This window comes from Montipora capricornis, chromosome 8, assembly GCF_036669925.1.
Source record: "Montipora capricornis isolate CH-2021 chromosome 8, ASM3666992v2, whole genome shotgun sequence".
Lineage (NCBI taxonomy): Eukaryota > Metazoa > Cnidaria > Anthozoa > Scleractinia > Acroporidae > Montipora > Montipora capricornis.
In genome coordinates, this window is record NC_090890.1 from 11,180,105 (window position 1) to 11,197,604 (window position 17,500).

At 38.8% G+C, this 17,500-nt stretch overlaps 1 protein-coding gene across 1 annotated transcript in view; it reads right to left on the reverse strand.

Moving 5' to 3' along the window:
* LOC138013449 (cytochrome b-c1 complex subunit 2, mitochondrial-like) overlaps positions 1–17,500 on the reverse strand; it is a 30,331-nt gene that overhangs the window by 7,574 nt on the left and 5,257 nt on the right. The window contains exons 5-16 of the mRNA XM_068860540.1: positions 17,162–17,218; positions 16,880–16,940; positions 15,730–15,793; positions 14,893–14,926; positions 14,706–14,769; positions 13,474–13,531; positions 8,331–8,429; positions 6,222–6,285; positions 4,542–4,581; positions 4,340–4,395; positions 4,172–4,214; positions 3,100–3,180 (exon numbers count right to left, since the gene is read on the reverse strand). Of these exons, the coding sequence (XP_068716641.1) occupies positions 3,100–3,180; positions 4,172–4,214; positions 4,340–4,395; positions 4,542–4,581; positions 6,222–6,285; positions 8,331–8,429; positions 13,474–13,531; positions 14,706–14,769; positions 14,893–14,926; positions 15,730–15,793; positions 16,880–16,940; positions 17,162–17,218 (721 nt within the window). The remainder of the gene's footprint in view (positions 1–3,099; positions 3,181–4,171; positions 4,215–4,339; positions 4,396–4,541; positions 4,582–6,221; positions 6,286–8,330; positions 8,430–13,473; positions 13,532–14,705; positions 14,770–14,892; positions 14,927–15,729; positions 15,794–16,879; positions 16,941–17,161; positions 17,219–17,500) is intronic.

Consider the following 17,500-nt stretch of genomic DNA (forward strand, 5'->3'; position numbering starts at 1 on the left):
CATATCCGCAGTTCATATGATTCATTTCATATACCATTTCATCATTAATATCATGGGTGACAAATTACTCCGCGAAATTTCAGCGTTAATTGATAATTTCACATGTGAAATTACAAAATTGCCATGGTAACATCTCTTGTATCTCGATCAGAGCCAAGATGGCGTCTAGATTTAAGACAGTGACCATTGAAGAAGTTACGAAATTAAAAGAAGCGGAAGATAATTTAAATACGTGAAAGAGCACAATTAACTGGGTGAGAGTTTTTGAGAAGTGGTGTGACGAAAATAGCCTTGAAAAAAACCTGGAGATGATTCTTCCCGAGCAGTTGGATGAAGTACTCGAGCGATTTTACAATTACGGTTGTGAGCGTAATTTGTCACCCACGACATTAAAAGGTAATCAAATGGTTTTCTCGTGAAATTAGGAAATAATTTCACTTGCGTTTTGTCAAAATTCTGATAATTTCCCTCGCCTAAAGGCTCGGGAAATTATCAGAATTTTGACAAAACGCGCGTGAAATTATCTCCTAATTTCACTCGTCGCCATTTGATTACACATACTAATTAATACTTTGTTAATTTATACCGCGCAGTTTCTATATAAATATTCAACTGCGCCTTACATATAAAGACTTACGGGTGCGTTCGATTGACCGTATTCCGGAATAAAAATACATGGAATATAAGTTAGGAATCCTTCGTTTTTACGGAGATTCACACTAAAATTGTATTTTAAACGTAGTTTTATTATCCTTGCTGCTTCAAAACGCGCCAAACATACCGTTTTAATCATCAATCCACGTATTCTTATTCCGGAATAGGGTCACTCAAACGCGCCCTGAGACTAAGACTTAGAGTTTAAAAATCCTAAATTCCTTAATTACATTGCTAGGATAAGATATGGAATAAGATTAAAAATTACAATTCGGAAATCCCTAATTAAATGCCTTAATTATAAATAAAAAGGTTTACGTCTTCTTTTAAAAATGTTCAGGCTGGAAATAGACCTCAGATCAGATAGAAGAAGGTTCCAAAGTCTATAGGAACAGCACAACTAAATGACCTGTCCTCCGAAGTCTTCTTGGTTCTTACTTCTGGTGATGTTGATAAGACTCCAGGGTCATGATTGCGCCGTAAGTCATACTCAGACGGAGGTAGAACGTGTATCATGGCACAAATAATCACGTGCCATACCATGCAACAACTGATATTTTATATCCGACAAGGTAGCAGACAGGCAGCCAATGTAGTTCACGAAGCAGAGGCGTGATGTGGCAAATTTGGGGGCGCAATAAACCAATCGAGACCTAGCTTTCCAAACACACTGCAGTTTTAACACTTGATATTTTGGCAACCCATAAAGTAAATTATTGCAGTAGTCGATTTTGCTAGTGACAAACGCATGAACTAGTGAATCAGTGCTGCTTCTAGATAAGTATTTCCTGATATTAAGGAAGGGAAGCACTGGTCACGTGACCTCTTAGTGCAAGTGGCCTATTGCGTGTCGTCCGCGTAAGCGTGTGAAGTTGATAAATAAGACTCCAGAATAGAGAACAAATCACATGTGTAGATAGTAAACAAAAGTGGGCCAAAGCATGAACATTGAGGAACACCCCATTTTAAATCAAATGGCTGCGAAAGAGTGTCCTTTATGCAGATTCTTTGGGATCTCCCTTCCAGGTACGACCTGAGCCAGGAAAGGGCAGTGCTGCAAACACCGAGTTCAGTCGGAAGCGTATTTACCAAAATCCTGTGGTGAATGGTGTCAAAGGCGGCGCTCAAATCTAATAACAGATGAGTAGATCATTCATTACCTTCAACAATGAAGTCTCAGTGCTGTGATAGGAACGATAAGCAGATTAAGTTAAGGGAAGAGATTATTTTTAATCTGATGTCACCAGGGTCCGGTTCCTGAAAGGTGTAATAACTCTATTCCAGGGATAAATGTGCCTTATTCCAGGAATACCTTTATTCACGGAATAAATTCTGTTCTGTCATAATAGCAAATTTATCCCTGGAATAACTGTTATACTTGGTATAAATTATTCCTTCTTCCAGGAACCGGCCCCAGGTTTCCAGCAACTCAGACCCGGGGCCGGTTGCTCGAAGCCTGGTTAGCGCTAACCGTTGGTTAAAAGGTATCAAAACCTCTAGGTTTCCATGGTATTTAACGCAGGTTAGCGCTAACCGTGCTTCGAGCAACCCGGGCCTGAAGTTCAACATCTAACAGATTCTTGGTCAGGTAGGTCCAGATTCTTGGTCAGGTAGGTCCATGTGAATGTTAAAATCGTCCAAAATCAACAAAGATTCGCTTGACATGACTAAAGACTCGAGAAAATCAGTGAACTCAGCGAAGAATGTGGAAGTAGTCACAGGTTGGTTAACCGAATATGGAGGCCTGTAAATTATAACAGCACGCAAACGAGAAGTAGCCGTAGCCTTGATCAACCATTCAGGACACTTCAAAATGATGATTTACAAGTAACAGACACATTAAGAACGTCTATACTTTCCCTGAAGATAAGTGCAGTGCCACCCCCTCTGCGATTACCGCGTGGACAGTGTTGAAGCTTGTATCCATGAGGTGTAATTTCAGCAAGAATAGCTGTCCCGCGATGTCCGTAAGCCAGGTTGCAGAAACAGCGAATAAGTCAGCTTTACTGTCGCTTACTAAGTCCATGAAGGCCGCCGGCTTATTTGTCAAAGATTAGCATTGAGGACACACATCAATAATCGCCGTGGATCCGTCGTGATACTAACGAAACGCTTAGCCACAACCAGGTTGGCAAAGTTAGAGGAATGCGATGATAAGCGGTTGCGAGTAACACGTGCGAAGTTGCAGTTTAATATATATTTATTATCATTATTATAAGTCGAGAGAGTATATGCCGAGGTCTGAACACACAGTACAGTATGTGTAAACTAGTTTTCACAAGATCGAGTTTCGTTGATGAATAGAACTGACAGTAACTTCCAGCACTTTAACTTATAATAAGAACTCAAAACGAATAATCAATGATTTTCATATCTTCCTTCATTGAAGCTTAAAGAATATATATTTTTTTCTTCATCAAACAACAAAATAAACAACACTTGTACCTTAGGAGCATTTGCCGCCTCTGTCACCACATAACATCCAAAAAGACCACTATCAGAATAACTGGCACTGAATGCTGACGCCTGGAAACAATAGAAAAATAATTGTGTCCCTGTCCCTGTGTGGCAGAAATAATTATTCATGACAAAATACCCAACAAAGGAAAAGACGGCTCATGCAGCAGTCACAGAAACGTTACGACCCGTTCAGACTTGGTGCTCGTTCCCCGTGCACTGCTTTTAATTCTTCGTCTGAACACGCTCTTGCCCGTCGCCATTGCCTTTTCCACATTCCGAAGAATGGGAGCAGTTAAGAGTGGAATTTAGATTACAGTGGCGGATTTAGGGCAGGGGCCCGGCCAGGGCCTAAAACTTTGGTCGCTTAGTGTTTAGTCACTAGTTTTGAAATCCACTGAAAAATAAGAATTGATTATTTGGTCACAGGAGCACTTTAAGGTCCCTATTATCACGTCCAAGCAGGCCTTCATTTCAGCTAATTAACGACTATTCACTGAAGTGGAGGTGGCTTTTGGTGGATACGTAGTAGGTAAATGCTAAAACAGTGAGATAATAAAGACCTTATTCATAAATGGCGGTCACAGTTATAATTCTTATGTCCACGTGCAAATTAGCCTACCAAGCCTCATTTTAGAGAAAGAATTCTTTCAATTCACTGTGTGGTATCGAGGCTTGGTGAGCTAATTTGCACTTCGACAAAAGAATTATAAATTGCCTCCATTTATGAATAAGGTCTATAGCACAAAAAGATGATTTTAACTAATTTATTCCTGCAACGATTACAATACTTTCGGGGTGAAATCACACGCGAGTAGCACACGAATTGCTCGGAGGTGACTAGCAAAGGGATATTCGGAGTTTAAGTAGCCAATCAGAGCGCGCCTTCAACGCTATCCACTGTTTTAGTATATACCATTACGTTATTATTTACAATTTTAACGCTGTCACTTTCGTAATAAGACAATGACTGTGTTGGCTGAAGTTAGAGTTGTGTTCTTTACTAAGCATTATTTTTTATAGTATATCAAGGGTGTCATCAACTTCTTGCTTGACTTACCGCACAGGCTCCACCAGTTGATTCAGCTGCAGCCTTCAAGAGCCTTGAAATGAAAATGTTGTGTTTCAATGAAGAAAATATGCTGAAAGTTTCAGAACTCCATTTTGTGCAAATAACAAAAATTAGTGTGAACTGGCTCATTTCAATCATGCAATCATGGCATTGTACCTGTTGGTCGCAATGTTGCTCCCCCACTTAATATAAGGCGTAACACCAAGGAGCTTCTGTTTTGAAATTAAAAGAAAAATGACCGCTGAGTACAAAATGGTACACTAACTGTACAGCTGTATTTGTCCCTTTGTGAGTTTAAGAGACTTACATGCAGAAACCATTGATTTTCACACCTAAAATGGTTTAACCATGCACTCACCTGGTACACTGAAAATGCCAGAAAATCCTTACTTCCCAAGCTGAAAGTGAAAAAGGGTGAAACTAAGCTTTGAACAACCTTTCAACAAAAGATGAAAATGGAAATGACAAACGGCATTTATTTAGTCCAAGACAAGGCAAGACAAGACACGACTTTTCACACGTCCTTAAAACATGATATTGAAATATAAATGTACACTTGCATGTAGTTCATTCAAAGTCTAAATTAACCTTTATAACTCTGATTAAATATACACATCAAAGAAGGAAATACCTTGCACCTAAGTAAACAATATAGTCTTCTAGTTAGACACTAGTCTTGTTTAGTAACATATGAAATGTAGACATCTACCTACATACTCAAAACACCCACTACACACACACACCTCAGTATTACTTAGTCACACATGACACACACATTACAGCTGTACATACTAACAGTACTACTTTGTCAAAATAAATTTAGAGTTTCAAATAGTCTTGTTATATTTGCTTCAATAGTAAATACTGTCACTATACCAGCGGGAATGTCATTTCCAGAGCAAGCACTTCGGTTGCCACTGAGTAATTCAGTGTGATAGAGACAGAGGTGCCACTCAAAAGGTTGTCACAAGTCACCTTCGCTTCCGTGTACAGTAGTGGTTCACTCAGGGTTGTCAGTAAAATTTGAAGATGGCGGCTTGTTTGAGTGGAGTAACCGACTGTTGTGATCGTCAAAATGAATTTTAATCTTAGGTTTGAGAGAATCTGTCTTTAAGGTGATTCCCTGGTTTTGCATTGCGCAACCCTACTGGGCATAATTTCTTGCGTCATTGGCGCACACAGTAGTGCCGGCACATTGCTAAAATGGCGGATTTTCGTTGCTACCATGCCTAATCCGTCAAGGAATGGCTATTTTCTCCTGAACAAGTATGGTGAACCCCATTTTTTACTTCATCTCTTTTCTGAGAACGGTGTCTACATGGAGTAGTGGCAATTATTTTGATAAAATTGTACGGAAGGAGCCATTACGAGTCAAATAGCACACACTAAAGTTATATCAATTTTGGAGTATTAAGTACTCACAAAGGCATTCAAATAAAATTTTCAGGTACGTACTTGAATAGGCCATTTCCGAGTTCATGTCTGCCTCCTCTTCAAAGCGAGTCTAAGAGCGAAGTTTTTGTTATGAAAATTAGTTTTCATTCATATGTAAAGTAGAACTAATTACCAACACAAAAACTTCGCACTTAGACTCGCTTTGAAGAGGAGGCAGACATGAACTCGGAAATGGCCGATTAACCATAGAACGACACCACACTCTGCGTTATACGTTGGATTTCATTCATGAAATAGGGCTAAATTTGTCCAAAATTGGGCGAGCACGGCAATTGTCAAAGTAGCTCAAATAGCGCATATTCGTCAGCGTCGTACCATGGAAACGAGCACAGTGACCCCCTTTTTTATTACATTTTTATCATCTCCTTGACATGTTACAACAGTGTGCGAAGTTTCATCGGAAATCTACGTTGTATGACAAGTTCTATTTCTAGGGAATCACCTTAATTACTTCAATTTAAGGGGAAAAAGCAGCCAACTTCTCTGAGTGAAGTAGCCGAATCGGCGATGCTTTCAGCTGTTGGTAATGCATATTCAGGCATCTCCACTGCCCTCTAATTGTGGCAAGTCTATATCAACCCACCTGGGTCCTTCTGTAGCAAGTACAGCATGCAAAAGGGGACCAGGCCTGAAGTTCATCACCTCACCTTTTTAACAAGATGAAAAGACAAGGAACATTGTCATGAAGGTAAAGAAAAAAACAGAATTAAGAACCAAAAAACTATTTTGGTTCGATAAAGTTTTTCTTTTAAAGTGGCTGAAATCAGTTTCACTACTTTTAAGAGACCTTCTTATTAGGAGGGTTGTCACTACAACACTGTATCAAGTAACAGCAATGTTATGGTACCACATGAAACACAATAATTATAATTGCTTAACACAATGCACGCATTATTGTGACATAATAGGTTACCATGGCAACATGAAAGCTCTACCTTAAATTTTTCAAAAATTTAAGGTAGCTCTGAATCGGGTCCCAGGAATTTTTGAAAACTTTGTCTCTAGATCTATCTTATACCTCATTCACACCAACAAGACATGTTTAATTAAAGTGGGTTAACAAAATTAAAACCAGTCACTGAAAAATGAAGGACTGGCCTTTACAAGAGATTCAGTTGAGTTTTAATACATCCTTTGATCACTGCTAAATTTGTAGCTGACAAAAATTAGTATACCTGATTTAAAAAGAAAACACTTTGAAACATGTTTAAAACATGGTTAAGGTTTGGTGTAAATAGGGCATTAGATAGCTAATTACTATTCTAGAGCGAGTTTCAATCGAGTGTCGTAAAACCAAAACCAAAGTAATCACTTTGGCCAATCAAAAAGGACGGAGACAATCCAGTAAACCAATCAAAACTTAAATTAAATGTAGCTGACACAAAGCACAGGAAAATGTGCACGCGCAAGGCATAATCGGTTTTAGTGTCACTTCTGATTGGTTTGTAATGGTGCGAGAACTTTGAGCCAATCGCTGAGTGAAGTAATGCAAAACCAATGCAATTCGCTAATTACTTTCGACACTCAATTGAAAACCTCTCTAAAATAAAAGAAATGGGGGCTACCAAGTTCATTTTTGAGATTTAAGCAAGTAAAGATGAAATATAGGGTGTTTTTGGAGAGCTTTCGTATTTCCATGGTAACCTAATACATCACAATAATGGGTACATTTGTTAAGCAATAATCAGTGTTTCATATGGTACCATAACACTGCTGTTACATAATACAGTGAAGTACAATGTAGTTATAACCCTTCTAATAAGAAGCTCTCTTATAAAAGTGGTGAAACTGATTCCAGCCACCTTAAGTTGTGGCAAGCACTTTCCGTCTTCCTCAGTGTTGACATTTTACATGATGTTCTGACATCCTGTGTGAATGCCAGGTAACCATTATTTGTGTGAAATCCCTCAGAACATCCCACAAACTCAAAAGGTACCCACAGACTGTGTAATGTGCTTGATAGAAATATTTTTCGAAAATCGATAACAATACTCGTACGTACAAAGGTAAGTACTGCAATTTATTATAGCTTTGTTTCTCAGAAACACCTTCAACTGCTGAAATATTAAACAAACGGTCAATGATAAAAATCAAGTGTGATTGTCAGGTCATTGTGCTTCCAAATGTTTTACCATTGTCCATTGTAAATGACACGACTCCTGTAGCGCGGGACACGATTGCATGAAAGTGGTAACTTACTTTTGGGTGTTACTGTACACTGTAATGGTTTCTTTGTCAACATACAATGGAAATAATGTCTTAACCCATTCCTTCCTTAGAGTGATTCTTAAACATGTAGATGTTACTCTGTCTCATGCCAGACATTAATTTTTACTCTTCAGCGAGGGCCACTTCAGGGGTGAGAGCTGACTCGTCCCCAGTAACTTGCCTTCATGCGGAAAAAGGAAGGCGTGCGAAGGCATGATGGGAAGGGAGAAAACGAGAGAAGAAGACAACATCTCTCTCCTTTCCACCTTCTCATCACCCCCCACGCTCACCCCCGCACATCCCTCATTAATAATCAACAAGACCATGAGAGACGACTGGCGAGAAGTCACGGGTGAGAGAGTTTATAACTATTCTCTTAACTTGACACACTATGGAAAAGAATGGTTTCAGATTGCAATTTGAGATTCCCTTAAAACAAGCTCCCTTCAAAAGCTATCCAAAATTCTGATCTTCACGAGCTAACCTCCGTGATATTTTGTTGCTTCTTTTGGAGCAGTACTCCCCTCTGGAAGAAAGGCTAATGATGCCTCAGCTAGTGCTACCAGCTTGTCATGATCAATGCCTGCATCAACAAGGACACATTAACAGGGTTTTCAATTAAAATAATAAAATTGATGAAAATAATTCTTTCCGGTTTAAAGTACATGTATGCAACAGAGGAAAAATAAATGAGATGATTTATTTTCATGCTATTTGCACTACCTAATAATAATAATAATAATAATAATAATAATAATAATAATAATAATAATCCAAAGATAAAAATACATAATTATCTTAAGTTACAAACTAATAGCAGTAAAAATTGTTTACAAAGATCTTAACTGTTTTACATCATATATCTATTCACACATTCCATTAAAACCTATATTGAAATATCAAACGATTAATAAAATACAATTTTAAACCTCTCTGTGACGACCTTAGGATGATTAAAATATACTTTTCTTAATGAATATTACGTAGATTTATATTCTGTTTAGTGGTAGTATACAGTGGTTTGCAGAGGAGAGTGATTCGTATGATAGGCTTTTCCAATAATTCCTTGATATTCAGTTTCTTGGATGTATATTTTTGTTTATAACATCTATCTAAGAAATTTTGTTCATCATTAAGTGCAGCAGGTGATGTCCCATAAGCCAACAGGCCGTATAAGAAATTGGGCATTACAATCGTCTGAAATAAATAATCAACCTCATTTTGATTGTATCCTCTGTGCTGGAGGGTCATGGAGGGTTCTGACAACGTGCAAACACTTATTCACTTTTACACCCTTCTTGTACACATGGCTAGCAAATTTACAATTCTGTTGGAAAATAATGCCCAAAATTTGAAGCTCCTTGCATTGTGGAATATCGTATACCTTTGTGAGCTCATCAACAAAGCCTGTTTTACGGATGGAGTGTTCTTACACTTTTTGGAATTACATGTCATAGAGTTCTTATCTGTCCAGTGTAGAAATGTATCAATTACAGCAACTGACTGATCTGCTTTACCTTCCCATATCGGGATAACAATATTAGTATTGTCTGCATACTTGAAAAGTATTCTGATATCCTCTATTAAATCATTCAGAAAAACGTTAAATAAACACATGCATGGGCCACTGACTGATCCTTGGGTCATGCCCTTATTACCGTAAACGTCCATGTATAAGCCGCACTTTTTCTCACAAAATTGAAGCTATAAATCAAGGGTGCGGTTTATCCATGGATACATCGGGTCGGTACATTTTGCTGACCCCCAGTCCATGGACTACCACGATGGACTACCGAAATGGACTACCAAAATGGACTACCCTAAATTACCTACCTTGAAAAATAAAAAGATTACTAAAGCTTGGTTGTTTTGATCAATCTCCGCCATCTTTTCTTGGTAGGTATGTTATGTATGGGTACACATTATGTACCTATAGTCGCCCATCACTCGCTATCAACTCTCCCCAACATTGACCCACAGTCGTTAGTACTGAGAAACCGTCGCTAGCAATGATCTTTTGTCCCTACTAGTGATCGACTGTCCCTAGCAATGATCGACTGTCCCTAGTAGTGATTGACTGTCCCTAGCACTGATCGACTGTCTCTACCAATGATCTATTGTCAGGCAGCCCAAGATACGGTGGATTGAAATCGTCCAGAGCAACCGTTGTGTAGTTAGGGCCCTCCCCCCTTAAAACAGACCCATAGGCAAAATTTTCTTGGGGAGATGAGTGTGAACACAGGGAGCACCGGGATGTAGCCATAGCAAAACAATTTTATACCCAGTCTGCAGTAGGGCGCATTTAGTCCGCAGTCAGTGTTTTTATAACCAGAGTCCATGTTTTATACCCAGTCTGTAATACTTAGTCCTCGTTTTAAACACAAACGGTAGTCCGCAATCTGAGTTTTATACTGACCGGGGGAATGTCCGTCAATTGCAGTAACAGAGTGGTAAATGACTAGATATTTATAGGGACACATGATCAGGGACGGTTGATCAGTGCTAGGGACAGTCGATCATTGCTAGGGACAGTCGATCACTAGTAGGGACGGTTGATCATTGCTAGGGACGGTTTCTCAGTACTAAGGACTGTGGTCAATGTTGGGGAGAACTGATAGCAAGTGATGAGCGACTATCGGTACATAATGTGTCCCCATACATAACATACCTACCAAGAAAAGATGGCGGAGATCGATCAAAACAACCAAGCTTTAGTACCGGTAATCTTTTTATTTTTCAAGGTAGGTAATTTAGGGTAGTCCATTTTGGTAGTCCATTTAGCAGTCCATTTAGGTAGTCCATTTCAGTAGTCCATCATGGTAGTCCATGGACTGGGGGTCAGTGAAATGTAGCGACCCGGATACATCTGTGTTTGGGAGTTTTAAAGTAAAGAAACATAAAAGAAACTGATCTGAGAGCATGTTGCTGTTGTTCATTGACTTTTTAATGAGTGGTGGCTCCTAAAGGAGCCATTTGTGTCTTTGAGTGTTTATCAGCAAATCTTGCTCTCCAAGAGTTCTTTCAAGCGATTCATTTTCGCTTTACTCGAACACGTAAACACCAACCTAAAAGGAATCTCCATTCCTCCGCACAGCTGTTTGCAGTGACGTCTTCGCCCAGTCACTTCCACGCATATCTTTCCGCCACATGCGATAAAATACCACAAAATTCGCGAGTACTTGCGAGGTAAAATTAATGGCCTTCTGTTTCGTTGTCCTTGACTACCTACTCGGCAAATTTGTCGACTGCATTATCAAGCTCCTGTTCTGCATGAATTTTTTCACCTATTGCGGGTTTCCAAACATCTTAAAAGACATGGTCATGATACCCAGGCCCTGGCCCAGACTCCTCCCCACATTTAAAGCTTGGCTACTAAGCACTCGTTCGTTTTGTTTCAATCAAAGGAATTTCAACTTTATGGTGAAACCTTGATTGTTTGTCCTTGTTGGTTTATAGCAATAGAAGGTTACTGGAACTTCAAACTTTATGGTACTACATTTCTTTCCAAAATCTGCACTTCTAAATTCCGGGTGCGGCTTATACATGGACGTTTACGAGGGTAACCTTTCTCCAATCTCCGATAACTTCCAAATACACAACCCTGTGCTGCCTACCAATCAGAAAACATACATGTACAGTGTATATACCAATTCAGAATGTATGGGTTGAGATTAATCGTCTTAAGCTTTTCAGCAAGGAGTGCATGCTTTACTGAATCGAATGCCTTGCTGAAATGCATACTAAATAACCTGACTGCTTTACATGAAGGATCGTCGATATCGCTAAGGATTCTAGGTTGGATGCTGAGCAAGGCGTTGGTACAGTTACCGACCATCTCTATACACGGACTGAGACACTGTCAGGCTTCTTATGATCGACTTTTTGTCATGAACAGTTTAGACCAGCTTTTCAAAGCTCTCGCAAACTCTCCGATTGGCCAGAAAACAATTTAGAAATCTTGGTCCTCACTACAATTGGTTACAGAATTGCAAATCACAATCTGGTATATAGTTTGAACATCTGATCAAATTCTGGCTGTCCAGAGGATTTGAACAGAATGTTCACAGCTGTTATCGCTTTATCTTCAGAATTTATTTTTTTCAAAAATAATTAAAAGAAGGTCAGAGAGAAAGCATCAGTAGCTTACATGCAGCTTGTCTCAAAGAAGACGTTTCAGTCGTACTTCCTATGGGATTTGACAAAGCGTTATTAATTTATTTTATGAATTACTGATCCCAAAAGTTGTAGAATCAAATGCATCATTCCACTTCCCCCGCCTCCAAAACGTCCTTAGGAATATCTTCGGAAGCAACAGGTCAAGAATCTAAAAAAGCTGAATTGTGGAATTAGTGCTGCCACAATCAGGGAATCAGTCGAGGTGGAGAGATACACTGTAAACCTCAAAATGGAAATTTGACACAGAAGCCCTGAACAATGGCTAAGTGACACACTTCTTGCAAAATGATAGCTAAGGAGCTTCTCTTGCTGCTGCTGCTGCTGCTGCTGCACTCTTGACAGGTGGGTAGCAGATGATTTGTTAACAAAAAATAATTATTGTATGAAACATACTTTTTGTGCCCTTCCTAATCATCATCAATCATCAATCCAATTTTGATCCGGGTTTATCCCTGTAAACGGGGGTGGCCAGATTTACCCCACTTTGTCAGCAATCTTTCTAACTCCCACTCTCCATCTCCCTCGATTCATGGCATCCTTTTTCTCCAAACGTACGCTCCTGCTATCCTTCTCCACTTGCGTCTTCTTTGATCGTCCTCACTTCCTCTTGCCCTTCACTTCGAACTCCAATGCTTTTCTCAGAACATGCCCATCATCCCTCCTCAACACATGCCCGTACCATCTCACTCCATTTGCCTTTGCCATCTGAACCAATGTTTCCTTCAATCCCAACATCTCCATCAGGTCCTCTGTCCTCTTTTTCTCCATCAGTTTTGCACCACACATTGCTCTCACCAGTGCTCTCTCAGTCCTTCTCAAAATTGCTGTCTCATTTTCCCTCAGACACCATGTATCACTCCCATATAACATCGCCACTCTGACTTACACAACTCCGATAAACCATTCCTTTCCCCTTCAGCAAGAACCTTTTTGAGTTCAGCAACTCTCCACATTCCCTGAACTTCACCCAGCCAATTCTTGCTCTTGCTGTCACAGCTGCCTCGCAGCCACCACTTGCATTCACCCTATCCCCCAAATAACAGAAACTTCTCACTGTTTCCACCTCTTCACACAACTCCTCCACCGGTTCCACTCATCCATCAGCTTGCTTCTTGCATCTTCCACACACAAAATCTCTCCCCAATCTCGAGGTCACCCTGTTTACTTTCGCGCATCTTCCATGGATCCATTTCCCACATTTCGCACACAACACTGAATTTGCCATTACTCGCTTCCCACAAATACCACATGGATTTACATGTACCTTACTCACAGACACTTCACCTTCTCCCCCACTCACTACCACTTTTGTCTTCCTAATTAAGAAAAGAAGATTATGCTAATTGCAGGTTCTTATTTATTTTATCAAATGCAGCTTTTTTCATGCAATTCACCCTTTTTGCTGTTGATCTGGCACAAGTCAATAATTTTATTTTCAATTGAAAACTTACCTACACCAACAAGAGCCATACGCTGACCCACATAATTCTGGCTGGTGTGACTTCTTAACTGAAAACATTGCAAGGTGAATTACATGTATGTGTACATTTTAGTTTAAAAGTAGCATGATAATAAATTGAATCACAAAAATCAATGAACCAAAGCATTACTACCATTACTGTAGCTGCAGTAATACACAGTATAATTATCTCACACACAAAAATTCAAAGGTGCCATGAAAATATTCTATTATTTTGCTAAGACACCAGGCTGCACAAAATATGAAACAATTAATCTGGATTGACACACTGCTAACAGTGAATGAGTGAGGGAAGTTGGATTCAACACCCGTTTTAAGACTACACTGTAGGTAAACTTGAAAAAGAAGAAATTCCAGAACGTAGAGTAAGAGCATTTCATCTAATGCTACAACTGTGTATTGCACGCACCACACTGAAACTGTCATCAGTTTAATTTCTACTCGCTTATCGCTAACCGCTTGCATTAAGCATTATTTACCAGGTATTGCGCTAGGAGCAAATTAAACTATCTCGCCTTGTTGTTTCCATTGCTTGAGTATAAAATAAATATAGGTTGCTTGCTTATTAATCAAGCTCCAGTTAAAAGTTCAAACCACTAAGTATCATGCATAGAGACTGCATTTCCCTCTTGAATTCACTACAGACATAGATCCATGCATCACAGAGAAGTGCTCGAAAAGAAGGTACTCTGCTGTTTTTCTGATCGAAATCCGTTTAATTTCACAGGATAATCCTCCTCAAGGATCTTTGAAGTGTTTTTTATTTCCCTGACAAAGTTGTTTTAATTTTTCTCTCAAGTGCAAAAATAGCTCAATGATACTTGCCCATATATGGAGGTAGACACTCCAAATTCCCAGATACATGTAACAACACCAGCAAAGGCGTGCAATGTAAAGTGGGTGAGCAAGGTTGTTTAATGTTCATGAATAAGACTGAAATCAACATTGATGCATGTAAACTTAATTCTCAGGGAAACTACAGTAGAAGGCATGCCAGGTAAAGTGGGTGAGCAAGGTTCTTTAATGTTCATGAATAAGACTGAAATCAACATTGATGTATGTAAACTTAATTCTAAGGGAAACTACAGTATTACTCAGCCCAAATCTTGACTGAAGTATCCTGTACCATGCTGCGATATGGCTTGCATCTGTGGAACTGTACTGTTAACTGAATTATTCTTATTTCTATTACATTATTCTTACCAAGTCGGGAGTAAATGTACCAGTTCTGTGTGGTAAGCAGTAGAGTGAATTTCCAAGTGTTTTCCTGAAATAAAGAAATCATCACAAAATGAGATCAAGATGAATAGAAAATTGATTATTCCGTAACAGTAGAATGTACATGTAGATGCACTGAACTTGTTGAAGATCAACAGTAAGACAAACAAACCTATATGCAACTCTGTGCAGTTCCTCTACAACATCTGATGAAAAAGACAAGAAACAAAAACATCTTAGAACACTGTATAGAGAAGTTAACTGAAGTTTCAATGTACACATGTACCATAGCAGCCAAGAAAGATAAAATTCAGCAAAGGGAGGGGTGACTTAAATTCTAGTTGTTTGTCTTGTACCTACACTATATCCCCTCTCCCACCCTTGTTCAGCTAATGCAGAGTGACAGGTGCTTAGGGGGGTTTCATGGCTGAGATGCAGCTACATGTAGCAATGGCATTCAGGGCTTGAGACTAACTTTTTAACTCACTAGCATAGTGGCTAGTAGCAGGTCTAATTTCACTAGCCAAAACTAAATTTGCCCTAGCTAGTCTCATCATGTGCGATTTCACTCATTTGTGTAATGGAAACATTTCTTGTTACATCTAAAGTTAGCCCGAAAAAATTTCCACTCTTGCAAAAACAACTCCCGCTTTTATTAAAATGTTCTCATGTGTTCAATCTCATTGTACGAGTCGCAACATAGCTTTTATTACACTCCAGATTGACAAGATTGAATTTTTAACTTTGGAGTTCCTAATATTATTTTTCTTATTTGTGGATATTTTGGAAAACTCCTCTCATAATGACTAGAATACTGATTAAGATTTTTGGCTGGATCGAGAGGTTTACAAGTGGGTAGTTCTACCTGCTACCCAGCTATTATTGAAACCCCGTCTTTCCACACTCATCTTAATCCACTTGTCTCTCTGCAGTAAATAGCAGTTAATATTTGATAACAGCTGCAGATAATCTTTTGGAGTTACAATGTATGAAATCAGCTGCTCCATACTTATTTGTGTTTGAGTGTCCTTCATTGCTAGATCTATCTTTAAATGCTTCATGGGTCCATCAAGCTGAATTAAAAAAAAAAACAGTTAGAGCATAACACTGTCAAGAACAACAATCAGCACTGGTAAGCATAATGGCTATTAGCAGGTCTAATTTCACTAGCCAAAACTAAATTTCCACTAATGAATGAAGGGGTAGTTTCTAAAGAAACTGTGGTGCTGCGTCGGTGGGGAAGTAGTATATAAAAATTTGGTTTATCAACGGAGTTGATAATGTAAATTGACCACCGTACAGAGATTCTAAAAGCTGACGTTTCGAGCGTTAGCCCTTCGTCAGATCCGATTCACTCTGACGAAGGGCTAACGCTCGAAACGTCAGCTTTTAGAATCTCTGTACGGTGGTCAATTTACATTATCAACTCCGTTGATAAACCAAATTTTTGTAAATTTCCACTAGCCAGTCTCATTATATGTGGTTTCACTCATTTGAATGTGTAATGAAAACATTTCTTGTTACAACTAAAAGTTACCACGAAAAAAATTCCACTTTCGCAAAAACAACTCCTGCTTTTATTAAAATGTTCTCATGTGTTCAATCTCATTGCATGAGTTTGTTTCACTTTCTTTATTTTTTAAAAACCCTGATACCCATCCTTGCAAAAGCGGCACAAAAATGTGCTGGCGTGGACCGCTTCCGGTATTTCTCTCACTAGCACAAAGTTTTTGTTGCCTTGAGGCAAATTCTCACAGAGCTGCTGCCAAAAAATTTTAAACAAAGAAAAAAACTGAACCACAACATCATCACCCCCATCCCCTACCCCAAGTGAGTACTGCAAATCTCACAGATACTCTGCCAAATGACCATAGTGACTTTACCACTTCAAGGGGTGAAGATTCACGGTGGTGTAGCTTTCTGAACTCTTTGGTGGGAGTCTCAATCTCTGTCCTTGTCTTTGAGATCTAGTGGTGACCTCAGGCTCTTGAATGATCATACATGTAGGTCTTGGGTCCAGGATTTTGAGACACCCCTGTGGGTGCATTGTGAAGTCTTACACTGTACTCTCTTCAAACTTTCATGACACTGCTGCATGTACATGTACATGTACTGTAGGCACATGTGTATTAGCTACTGTAATAGTATTGAGATCTCACCTCCCATGGATAAAACGCAGGTTTATTCACAATGCTTGCAAGGTTTGTTACAACGAAATCCCTGCAGAAGAGATCAACCAAACAGGATGGTACATGTATGTTGTCCTGTACATGTCACTTAATGCTTATTTTTTGGTAGCCCTAAAGATTTTGAAGTTAAATTAATAATGCCAAATCAAACAATTGTAAAAATAATTACCTTCACAAAAATAATACATGAAAGGCAAAAACTTAGTAAGTTTATGAAGAAAATTATTATTATTATTATTGTACAGAACTTACACATTGTCACGCAAACAGTCAGATGAATAAATGAGGTGTTCCCTGTTACATGTTGCCCTGTAGTAATGAATAGTTAATGGCAAAAGGTATCATTTCGCATTCTGTGTTACTAAAACCTGTATTTAATATCATTTTGCATTGTGCGTACTAAAACAATGGCCAACAAAAAGAAATAATTTTTTAAGTCACAAAGTGATGTCAAAATAATTAATAATTAATTTGATAATAATTATTTCAATCAATTATTTTTATACAGCAATGGCATAAAGAAATAAATAAAAACTTGAAATTTAATCCGTATGCAAAAAATATTTTAACAAGTACATGGCACTCCCTGGT